General features: G+C 39.8%; 1 protein-coding gene across 1 annotated transcript in view; it reads right to left on the reverse strand.

Moving 5' to 3' along the window:
• MRPL3 (mitochondrial ribosomal protein L3) overlaps positions 1-13,235 on the reverse strand; it is a 57,227-nt gene that overhangs the window by 29,430 nt on the left and 14,562 nt on the right. Inside the window, exons 5-6 of the mRNA XM_010834974.1 lie at positions 6,668-6,767; positions 5,028-5,088 (exon numbers count right to left, since the gene is read on the reverse strand). Of these exons, the coding sequence (XP_010833276.1) occupies positions 5,028-5,088; positions 6,668-6,767 (161 nt within the window). The remainder of the gene's footprint in view (positions 1-5,027; positions 5,089-6,667; positions 6,768-13,235) is intronic.

The following is a 13,235-nucleotide window of genomic DNA, read 5'->3' on the forward strand; positions in this document are numbered from 1 at the left end:
GGAGGTTCAAGAGGAAGGGGACGTATGTATACCCATGGCTGATTCACATTGATGAATGGCAGAAACCAACACAATATTGTAAAGCAATTATCCTCCAATTAAAAATAAATAAATGTTTTAAAAATGTAAAAAAAGGGGGGTTGCTAGTGTTGGTTACTGGTCACTTAAAAGAAAATGTCTGTGGACAATTTCATTCTTCAAGTAGATAGATTCTATTAACACCATATTTTCTTAAATTACTATTTTTCCATTTTAAATTTTTCTTAAGTTATTTCTAACGTATATTTAATCCAGTAATTAAAACTGAAAGTATATGGTAAAAAATTTGAAATACTCAAAATATAAGTGTAGACTTAACAATTAAATATAATTATTACAACATGAGAAAAATAAATTTCAATTAGAAACAAGTCTCAAATTAATCTCTAATGGAAAGGAGATGATGAGGCCAGTTACTAAGGAGACCAGTTTTCAGTTTCATGCTAACTAAAATGTGAGTAATACACAGGCTTACTTTTACTGCAATGTTATTTGAAATCAGATTGACTAGACTTGCATACTTTAAAACAGACGTCCATATGTTATCATTTGAGTTCAGTTCAGTTGCTCAGTCGTGTCCGACCCCATGGACTGCAGCACACCAGGCTTCCCTGTCCATCACCATCCCCTGGAGCTTGCTCAAACACATGTCCATAGAGTCAGTGATGCCATCCAACCATCTCATCCTCTGTCATCCCCTTCTCCTGCCTTCAATCTTTCCCAGCATCAGGGTCTTCTCAGTGGGTCAGTTCTTCACACAGGTGGCCAAAGTATTGGAACTTCAGCTTCAGCATCAGTCCTTCCAATGAATACTCAGGACTGATTTCCTTTAGGACAGACTGGTTGGATCTCCTTGCAATCCAAGTGACTCTCAAGAATCTTCTCCAACACCACAGTTCAAAAGCATCAATTCTTTGGTGCTTAGCTTTCTTTATGGTCCAACTCTCACATTGATACATGACTACTGGAAAAACCACAGCTTTGACTAGATGGACCTTTGTTGGCAAAGTAATGTCTCTGCTTTTTAATATGTTGTCTAGGTTGGTCATAGCTTTTCTTCCAATGAGCAAGCGTCTTTTAATTTCATGGCTGCTGTCACCATCTGCTCCCAAAAATAAAGTCAGCCACTGTTTCCATTGTTTCCCCATCTAATCACCATGGAATGATGGGACCGGATGCCATGATCTTCGTTTTTTGAATGCTGAGTTTTAAGCCAACTTTTTCCCTCTCCTCTTTCACTTTTATCAAGAGGTTCTTTAGTTCTTCTTCACTTTCTGCCATAAGGGTGGTGTCATCTGCATATCTGAGGTTATTGATATTTCTCCTGGCAATCTTGATTCCAGCTTGTGCTTCATCCAGCTCAGCATTTCACATGATGTCCTCTGCATATAAGTTAAATAAGCAGGGTGACAATATTCAGCCTTGACATACTCCTTTCCCAATTTGGAACCAGTCTGTTGTTCCATGTCTGGTTCTAACTTGCTTCTTGACCTGCATACAGATTTCTCAGGACTAATTTGAGAAGAGCTGAGAAAAGGCAGGCACTGGGACTCTGTGCTGGGTAAAGGAGCACAGAAAAGTGAGTTCACTGATGAGCTTCTGACTGTTCTTCAGTCCAGTGGTTCTCAGTGTCGTCCCTGGACTAGCAGCATCCACACAACCTGGGAACTTGTTGGAAATGCAAATTCTCAGGTACTTTCCAGATCTAATGAATCTGAAGACTGGTAGTAGATAGAAGATTGTTTAACAAGCCTTCTTGGAGATGCTGAAGCCCACTCAAGTGTGGGAACTGATGCTCCAGGCTATGAATCCTTGTCCCTCATCTGACCTAACTATGTCAGTGCAACACTTTTTCTCCAGTGTGTACATTTATAACATCATTAATAATCAAGATGATGGAACCCAGAAGTTTCAAAATTTTAAAACAAGGGCTGCAAGAGGAGGACAAAGTATAAAAAAGGAGGACAAAGTTGACTGCCACAACTTGGAGCCTATGTCTAAAAGATAACGGTTCCATTTATAGTCAACAAAGAAAAAACATTCTCACTGGCTGTAAAGGACTAAAACTCCAAGCTGGGGGAACTGTTCAAAAAGTGAGAAGCATCATAGAAAGGAGATAGAAGAATTTAAAGAGGAGAAAGAAAAGCAAGCAGATTCATGTTTGCGTGCATGTACACAGGTACACACACATATGGGGAAAGTCAATGGCAGTGACAGCTGCCACCAGGACTGTGTGTAGCTTAGATGCAAGCCTGCTCAGGAGAGATCCAAAACGTCTCCATATGAGGAGGACAGAGTTCTGTAAATTTGAAAGCACTTACAAGCACCCTGAGGCCATAATAACATGCCAGCTATGAAAACTACAGTTATCAGCAACATTTAGCAAAAGATCAGTCTGTTTCATTTTGATCTCAGGTAATACCCCAAATGGAGAAGGCAATGGCACCCCACTCCAGTACTCTTGCCTGGAAAATCCCATGGATGGAGGAGCCTGGTAGGCTGCAGTCCATGAGGTCGCTAAGAGTTGGACACAACTGAGTGACTTCACTTTCACTTTTTACTTTCACGCATTGGAGAAGGAAATGGCAACCCGCTCCAGTGTTCTTGCCTGGAGAATCCCAGGGATGGGGGAGCCTGTGGGCTGCCGTCTATGGGGTCGCACAGAGTCGGACACAACTGAAGTGACTTAGCATAGCAATACCCCCCAAAGGTACATACACTAGAGTACTGTGCACACATTATACAGTCAAACAGAAGGTGGTACAGCAGCCCACACAACAAATGGAGGTCCCCCTTCACAGGTGTGTGTCAACTACTCTAAAGCCTAAGGCTATTTCCTCTCTCAGTTCTCATCAGCTGTTTAGTCCTGAGGCTGAAATGCATATGGCTATACACACGCTTGTCTTCTAGATATATGCTCTTAAAACACAAAACCAACACACTCTCACAAGAAGGCTGAAGTTTTAAAAACAGCTTCTAAGAAGTTAAGGAATGGGGGGAGGGGAGGGAGGTTCAAGAGGGAAGTAATATATGTATAACTTTGGCTGATTTGCATTGCTGTATGGCAGAAACCAACACAACATGGTAAAGCAATTTTCCTTCAATTAAAAAATTAAAAAAAAAAAAAAAAGACGTCAAAGAAACCCAACAACAACATATGAAATAAAAGCATCTGCTGAACACAGACACTAAAAAGGCTAGGCTCCAATCCAAGCTAGTCACAAACACTGCCACAAGGCATCTGTTAACAAAGGAAACTGATTTGGTGGGGCTTCTTGAATATCTCATTTACCCTACAAAATATGTAGTGGAAAGCACACATTATTAACTGTAAGTTAACAAATTACCATGAAGTATTTTATTATATGTAATAATTTAGGAATTTAAAATGTAAAACCATCTGATTCATAACACATGTCTCCCTATCTACCCAAACCAAAGCTTTATAGCTCCAATATTTTGACTTCTTCACAAGGGCACGCAGGACAAACGTTACCATGAGACCAGTAATTTCAGAGGCCCCAGCAAGTAGGAATGAATTCACAACAATCAGGAGGAAGGGAGAAGAGGAGGACGGTTCAGTCTCTTTAAAGCCTTACTCTCCTCTCCAGGCCAAACCCCCTCCATTTCTAAATAGCTAATCAAAACCTAAGGTCCCTAGGACCTGTGTGCCACGGCCCATATTAGAAAGTAGGCAATAATAATGAGGAAGCGAAGAAGTATCTGACTGCATTTAGGAAACTGACACTAGATTTATCTGGTTTCCGTGGATACAAGCAGCAGCTCTGGTTCAGTCACTGTGATCTAAGGTTATCCCAGAGCACCTCGAGGCTATTTTCATTTTCAAACGGTTCTCAGGATATTTCTAGAACATAGGCTGCATACCTTGTCAAATGGCAAAAGGAAACTGAGACACATAAAGCAGTGAAACTGTCCTCAATGTTAACAGAACAAGAAATAAGAGTGAATGAGAACTTGGGAATTCCCTGGCAGTCCAGTGGTTAGGACTAGGTGCTTTCACTACCATGGATTGGGGGTTCAATCCCTATAGGGGAACTTAAGATCAAACAAGCCAAGTCAAACAAAAGAATGGACGGGAGCTGATATCTGGAGTTAAGCTTAGCCTAGATCATATGGATTATAAGAAATGATACTGAAAAGGGCTTGGTGACTTTATTCCATAGTGAGATAACATCAACTGATTTTTAAAAATGTTTAACTGGAGGATAACTGCTTTACAATGTTGTGTCGGTTTCTGCCACACAATCTGAATTAGCCGAAGTGTACATATACTCACTTCCACTTGAGCCTCCCCTGCCCTTCCCATTCCACTCCTCTAGGTTGTCACAACTGATTTTTAAAAAACTACTACAAGTTCTAAAGTTTCCTGCAAGTTATCTAGTCAGTGCTGAACTTAAAGTATGATTCAAAGTCAGCATTTCTGTTAGTGACAATTAAGTGTTCATTTCTACCAAATCTGAACTCTTCTTTACATATGACAAAATATTTTGTCCCTTCCAATGCCAAGAAGATGATGTCATGCTACTGAAGAGGCCTAAGGTATGATTCTGTTTTCTTCTTCCAGTTTCTGATAGGATTTTAACACAGTTCCAAAAATGCTCTACAGTACAAGATATCTGTAATTTAACTGCTTCCTGTATCTTTTACTGATAGAATATACGCAGCCTTTTGTCTTCAAATAGATGTGGGCCCACCCCACAAGGAACTTGAGTAATGTAACCTTTCTCTTAGTCCCATCTGAAGAAGCACACATCTCAATTTAAAACGTAAACTCTTCATGCACAACTAATTCAGTGCAATTTAAAAACTGGTACCATCAGTTACATTAAAGATTAGAATAATGAATGAGAATAACGATTACTTATCTTTTATTCACTGACTTTGAAAGACTGCACTTCTTTCACTCACTCTGCTGTTTTTTAATATACAAGGAAAACAAAAGGAAAAAACCTGTTATGTGGACCTACGTTTTGGCTGTGACATCCACATATTGTCCTGGGCGAAAGTGAGCAGCATAAAGAGGAGTGCCTTTATGAAAATAAAACAAAAAATCAGTATGAAATTTGTTAGCTCAGAAACAATTTCATTAAACAAACTAGATAGGAAGCTTTCTAGCTACCAGATTTCAAAATGTCAGGATAGTCTCTTCTGCCATTTTAATGATTAGAAACATCAACAATAAAATAGCTCAATAAATGCATTTTAATGGACAGTACGGGGGCTGAAGTATGGGGCACATGGTGCTCGAGTCGTCAGCAGCCCACAGCCACTGACTTGCTTGTACCTTCACAGATACTAGGTGAAACAGGCAACTCCTGTGACAATACTGTTCCTGCTGGTAAATACATGAGATTCTTTGTTTTTTCCTTGTGAATAACAATATATTAAGATATATTTTCCATTTCTAATAAGAAAAATAAAAATAAGAGAATGACTCAAAAAACGTAGGATATCATGGCTTTTCTTTTTTTCCTATTGGAGATAAGTTATCCAAAACTAGGAACCAACATTAACATCACTCAGTAAGATTTCAAAAAAAAAAAAAAAAACTGGAACCAATGTAGTAGACAGTATAATCAAGAGCTAATTTGTATTTGTTTTAAAACAAGGAGTAAAGTGCTGCAGGGTTTCAGAGGATAGGGTCCTTTAAGTAGGACCCAATGTAGATTTATATGGGCAGAGAAAAACCTTGAATTAAGAAAAAAGAGATTGAAAATGATCAAATTTCTACGGCTGAATCACCTGAATTGATATTTGGCCATTTTTCATCCACATAAAAACCCCAGTATCATACAGTTTGAGCTATAGCAGAAGTTAACACAGACTTCATGTTTATACTAGTTAACTCCATTTACTTTACCTCAAAGATGAAAAATTTGCTCTTAAAAAAAATACCTTCAATTCTAGCTTTTATCAAGGTTGACTCTATCACCCCAATTAACAAGGCCTACTGCAACTGTATTCTACCTCAAGAAATTCAGTTCAGGTATTAAAATATCAAATCTTAAAACATCCTTCTACAGTCCACTTCTCAAGAACTCAAGTTCAAGACATTAGGAAGTTTTTCTAAAGTTCAAAGACATCAAAATGCCATTAACTATGTGAACCAATATAATCATATTGCCAAATTTGACTTTTTGATATTCCATGGAATAGGTAAAATACTTTGGAATTTTTAAGTAAGAATCTTTACATCGAGGTGCCATGGTCAGTCACTTCTCTGTTTCTGGCTATATTTTCTTATTCTATCGCAGTGAGAATCTATTCCTCACTTAATAAAATACCAGCCTACAAACAGCGAACTTCACATTTTAAAAGTTCACTTACTTATTTGGAGAGGCTTTTCCAAATGTGAAACACTCTGTACATTAAAAACAAAAGCGTTCCTCCTTCTTTCATGGAAAACAAAGAGTTCTCTACAGTTCCTTCCACTTAAAAGAGAAAAAGACCTGTTTGTCCCTAGTGATTAAATCAGACATGGTTTTATATTTAAAAATAAATGTTTGGGACTTTGTATTGTGAAATCAGCTTTATTGAAAGGGCTGACATTAAACAAATCACATATTTGGGTATTTTTACCTCCCTCCTCTCCCCGATCTCAGATTACCTGGCTTAATAACAGCATTATCTGTTACGTTAAACATTTTAATTTTCTGCTTTGGTGGCAATCCAAGTTCTTGGTAAAATTCCAATATAGATGTAGATTTCTAGAAGAAAAGCAGCACATAAAAACAACACATTAAATAAATATGTGAATTTAATGCACAGAAAACTAAATTAAGTTACTAACAGCCCAGAAAACAAATCAGAGTGCACTCTGCTTCCCTAATGAACAAATAGTACCCCATTCCCCTTATTTAAGGGAGGTGAGAGTTTCATCCATCACATTCTTCCCTTCTCTTCCCCGCTTTGAGCTGATAATGTTGCTTCTCACTTCACTGAAAAAATAAAACGGAGAGACCTTCCCCAAGCTTTTTTCACCAAGCTGATCAAACTGCCTGCACCAGCCCTATACACTGTCATTCTCCCACCCCTCTTCCAAGTGCCAAGCGGCAAAGAGGGAGCTCTCAGAGAACACCAGTGCCAGGGCCTTAGCTTGGAGCCTGTAACTTCACTGGTCTAAGGGGCAGCCAGGCAGCAGTGTGTTTTCAGCATTCCATATGTTTCTGATGTGAATCTGGGGCTGGGAACCACAATGACACATGAACTGTCGATGCTCTCATTAAAGCCAAATCCTCCACTGTGTACTAATTCTTAAGCCCTTTCACCAGTTCAGTGGCTTTACTCCTGAAATCATCCCCACCACCTTCTGAATCAATAATTTCCCCCTTTCCACTGGAACTTTCCTATCAGCACACAAAGAATCACAATAACTCATATTAAAACAAAAACTTTTCTTCAGCCATAAATACTCCTCCCTTTCTCAAATCCACTTTCACCAGGGGATTCTAGCCCCTGTGAAACATACTGGTTAAAATCACCAAACACACTGGTGCTGCTGCTAAGTCGCGTCAATCGTGTCCGACTCTGTGTAACCCCGTAGAAGGCAGCCCACCAGGCTTCATCCCTGGGATTCTCCAGGCAAGAACACTGGAGTGGGTTGCCATTTCCTTCTCCAATGCATGAAAGTGAAAAGTCAAAGTGAAGTCGCTCAGTCGTGCCCAACTCTTAGCGACCCCATGGACTGCAGCCTACCAGGCTCCTCCATCCATGGGATTTTCCAGGCAAGTGCATGAGCAAAAATGGGCACAGGCAGTCACTCTCTCTTGGAAGGCCTCCACTTGACTTCTAGCTACTACCCTCTGGTTTTTGCACAAGTTAATGACCCACTTCTCCAACACCCATCCCAAATTCTACTCTGAACTACAGATTCTTCTGCCCTACTGCCAAGTCAACATTTCACTTTGATATCATAGAACAACTCAAGTTCAACACGTCTTAAATTTGAACTCAGCATGACTCATACTCTATGAGGTCTGCTTGCCTCTTCTTCTGAGTCTCAACAGCAGCTCTGTACTGATGTTTAGACCAAAAATCCTGTGGTCACCTACAACTCCTCTCTTTTGCACATCTCATGTCCATCCAACAGCCATTCCTCTAGCCTCTATTTAAACACACAGGCCACATCAGCCACTTCTCACCCCTATCCCAGCCAGTTGTATACTGTCTGGATTATTTCAGTAGCCTCCTATTAGTTCTCCAGCTTCCATAATCCTGACTGACTCCCTGGTCTATTTTCCATTCACAGGTCTATTTTCCAATCACACAATCATTCTAAACTCAAGCTACATTAATCTCCACAAAGGTGTGCACCTTATGTAGAATCAAGTCCTAAGTCCTCACCATGGTTTACAAGGTTCTAACACCACCTACTCTCCCAACTTTCCCTGCCTCAGGGACAATGTGCTCCTTACCAGTCCAAGAACTCACCTAATAACAACCTCAGGTCCTCCACACCTACTGGCCCTCTGCCTAGAAGGCAATTCTGCCAGGTTTGTTTTCCCTTTTCCTCTTCAAAGTCTTAAACTGCCTATCCTATTTACAGCTGTGGAAAATGTCTGCCTCACTATTTTAAAAAAGGGCAAGAAGGAAACCTTTTCTATGCTTTTCCAGGGTTTCAATCTCTTCCCCCAGTAGGTTATGGATTCTATATGAATTCTATATGTTATGCAAATTTAACATGTCCGTTCTTTTTAAGTTTGTACCACTTATATCCACTGTAGACAGGAGATTTACTTTATTTAAACTTAGGAGTATGCTTTTGTTAAGGAAAATTTCAAACATATGCATGAATGCTGACATTCTGAGTCAATAATTATCAAAATTTGGCCCATTTGTTTCTATTTCTGACATACCATACTGTGTAAGTTTAAGGTGTACAGAATAATGATTTGACTTACATACATGACAGAATGATGATCACAATAAGTTTAGTGAACACTCATCATCTCATGTTGATAAAAAATTAAAGGAAAACAAATTTTTTCCTTTTGACGAAAACTCTTAGAAGATTAGCTTTCACATGTAATGCACAGTAGTGTTAATTATATTTATCATATTGTACATTTTAACCCTGGTATTTATTTACCTTATAACTGAAAGCTTGTACCTTTTGACTGACTTCATCCAATTCCCCTTCCCTCTATCACCTGCCTCTGGTAACCACAAATCTGAAAACTTTTTCTATGAATTTGTTAAAGTATAATTGACCTATAACATTGTTAGTTCCTGGTATAAAACAAAGTGATGCAATATTCCTATACATTACATAAGATTCAATATGATAAGCCTAGTTACCATCTGTCACATACAAAGATATTACATAATTACTGACTGTCTTCCCCACACTGTACATTTCATACCCATGACTCATTTATTTTGCAACTGGAAGTCTGTACCTCTTAACCTCCCTCACTTATGTCTCTCCTCACGCCTCTGCCAGATTTTGGTATGATATGCTCCCCCATTTTATTCAGGTTCCCACCCAAATATCAACCTACCTTTCCTAATTATTCTACGTAAAATAGATAGCACCATTTTCTGTCTCTTGCAATGCCCTGAGCTCACTTTATTAATCTTCAAAGCACCTCCCTCCATCTGTCATAATATATATTTTTTGAGTTGTTTATTTTCTGTACAAGAGCTTCTGACTCACACCCAACTGCACCAAAATGTACGCTTCCAGAGAGCAGACACTTTAATGGCTGTTCCATCCCCAGCTCCTCGTAGGTCCTGCTGTCTGCTCTTCCCTTCACTCTCACTTTTTTGTGTGAGCTATTGTGAATATTCTTGAACAGAAGATTTTATGGACAACTTATTTCCTTAACATAATGTCCTAGTATCTTTTTAAATTAACACTCTTGACATAGATTGCTGTAAGACTTACCTAAAAAGTTGTACCACTTTACATTTCCTGATGTGAAGAGCCTCTCTCCTGAGAATATAATCGACAGTATTTATCTTCCTGCTATTCCCTCTCCCTCAGCTTCCCCTCTGATCCTACACAAAGCACTTGCAGGGCACTGATGAGCCACAGTACTCCATATATGCTTACCCGTGCCTGCCTATCCCAGTCTCTTGGTCCATAATCTCCTCCCACTATGTACACTTTCTGTTAAATATATGCCCAGCCCCAGCTCCAGTGATAAGCCACTCTTATCTGAAGAACATATATTTGAATATCCAGCAAACTTAAGGTACTTGCTAATTTCAGTTGGAAATATGAACTGTGCCACTTTATAACTTACTGAGTAGGCTGCTCTTAGGTGACATGAAATTGGGTGGCACTAGCCCGAGGGCAGAGAACTTTAGTTCTGGATCAGTCCACACGCCACCCACCTCCCCCACGTGAGAATCTCCCTGGAGTCCCACAGTGAGACCATGTAACAAATACTAAGAAGTCATGCTCTGGATGTCCACAGAAGACTGTTTTCTACCTCAAAGACCCCTCAGAAGCTGTCCTTTCCTCCAAGAGTGATAATATACATTCATTCCTGTCACTCTCTATGGTTTCACTTCCCATATGATATTCAACATCACCAAGGACCCTGCTTTTCATCTTTAATCATACTCAATTCTTCTATGAAAGCAAACATAAAAGTTTTCATTTAAAAATATAGCTCCTTGAAAGAGAAATAAAAGGAATCCAGACAGGAAAGGAACAAGTAAAACTATCACTGTTTGCAGATGACATGATACTATATATGGAAAAAATTTTAAAAACTTTTAGAAAAAATGAATTCAGAAAAGTGGCAGCAAACAAAATTAATATACAGAAATCTGTTGTTTTTCTACATACTAACAATGAACAGAGAGAGAAATTAAGAAAAAAAATTCCATATGCAATTGTACTCAAAAAACCCCCAAAAACCTAGGAATAAATCTATACTGGACAACTAAAAGACACTGATGACACAAAGAAATGGAAAGGTATATTGTGCTAATGGACTGAAAGAATACGTTGAAGATAATCATACTACCCCAGGAGCAGTGGTGCGCTGCACGGCGCCAGAGCAGCCGAGAGGAGATACCCCACGTCCAAGGTCAGGATAGCCGGCCGAGAGGAGAGACCCCAAGTCCAAGGTCAGGAGCAGCAGCCATGAGGAGACACCCCACATCCAAGGTAAGGTGCAATGGTGGCACTTTGCTGGAGCAGCTGTGAAGAGGTACCCCACGTCCAAGGGAAGAGAAACCCAGTAAGACAGTAGGTTCTGAGAGATGGCATCAGAGCGTAGGCGGACTGAAACCACAATCAGAGAAAACTAGCCAACCTGATTACATGGACCACAGCCTTGTCTAACTCAATGAAACTAAGCCATGCCATGTGGGGCCACCAAGATGATGGGTAATGGTGGAGAGTTCTGACAAAATGTGGTCCACTGGAGAAGGGAATGGGAAACCACTTCAGAATTCTTGCCTTGAGAATCCCATGAGCAGTATGAAAAGGCAAAGAGATAGGACACTGAAAGATGAACTCCCCAGGTTGGTAGGTGCCCAATATGCTACTGGAGAACTCCAGAAAGCACGAAGGGACAGAGCCAAAGCAAAAACAACACCCAGTTGTGGATGTGACTGGTGATAGAAGCAAGGTCCGATGCTGTAAAGAGCAATATTGCATAGGAACCTGGATGTCAGGTCCATAAATTAAGGCAAATTGGAAGTGGTCAAACAGGAGATGGCAAGAGTGAACGTCCACATTCTAGGAATCAGCGAACTAAAATGGACTGGAATGGGAGAATTTAACTCAGATGACCATTAGATCACTACTATGGGCAGGAATCCCTTAGAAGAAATGGAGTAGCCATCATGGTCAACAAAAGAGTGTGAAATGCAGTACTTGGATGCAATCTCAAAAACGACAGAATGATCTCTGTTTGTTTCCAAGGCAAACCATTCAATATCATGGTAATCCAAGTCTATGCCCCAACCAGTAATGCTGAAGAAGCTGAAGTTAAATAGTTCTATGAAGACCTACAAGACCTTTTAGAACTAACACCCAAAAAAGATGTCCTTTTCATTATAGGGGACTAGAATGCAAAAGTAGGAAGTCAAGAAACACCTGGAGTAACAGGCAAATTTGGCCTTAAATACAGAATGAAACAGGGCAAAGGCTAATAGAATTTTGCCAAGAAAATGCACTGGTCATAACAAACACCCTCTTCCAACAACACAAGAGAAGACTCTATACATGGACATCACCAGATGATCAACAACGAAATCAGACTGATTATATTCTTTGCAGCCAAAGATGCAGAAGCTCTATACAGTCAGCAAAAACAAGACTGGGAGCTGATTGTGGCTCAGATCATAAAACCCTTATTGCCAAATTCCGATTTAAATTGAAGAAAGTGGGGAAAAGCACTAGACCATTCAGGTATGACCTAAATCAAATCCCTTATGATTATACAGTGGAAGTGAGAAATAGATTTAAGGGACTAGATCTGATAAGACACAGTGCCTGATGTATTATGGACGGAGGTTCGTGTCATTGTATAGGAGACAGGAAGCAAGACCATCCCCAAGAAAAAGAACTGAAAAACAGCAAAATGGCTGTCTGAGGAGGCCTTACAAATAGCTGTGAAAAGAAGAGAAGCAAAAAGCAAAGGAGAAAAGGAAAGATACAAGCATCTGAATGCAGAGTTCCAAAGAATAGCAAGGAGAGATAAGAAAGCCTTCCTCAGCGATCAATGCAAAGAAATAGAGGAAAACAACAGGAAACAGTAGAGATCTCTTCAAGAAAATTAGAGATGCCAAGGGAACATTTCATGCAAAGATGGGCTCAATAAAGGACAGAAATGGTAGAGACCTGACAGAAGCAGAAGATATTAAGAGGTGGGAAGAATACACAGAAACTGTACAAAAAAGACCTTCACAATCCAGATAATCACGATGGTGTGATCACTCACCTAGAGCTAGACATCCTGGAGTGTGAAGTCAAGTGGGCCTTAGGAAGCATCACTACGAAGAAAGCTAGTGGAAGTGATGGAATTCCAGTTGAGCCATTTCAAATCCTAAAAGATGATGCTGTGAAAGTGCTGCACTCAATATGCCAGCAAATGTGGAAAACTCAGCAGTGGCCACAGGACTGGAAAAGGTCAGTTTTCATTCCGATTCCAAAGAAAGGCAATGCCAAAGAATGCTCAAACTACCGCACAATTGCACTCATCTCACATGCC

This window comes from Bison bison, unplaced genomic scaffold, assembly GCF_000754665.1.
Source record: "Bison bison bison isolate TAMUID 2011002044 unplaced genomic scaffold, Bison_UMD1.0 scf7180017864037, whole genome shotgun sequence".
Taxonomy (NCBI): Eukaryota; Metazoa; Chordata; class Mammalia; order Artiodactyla; family Bovidae; genus Bison; species Bison bison.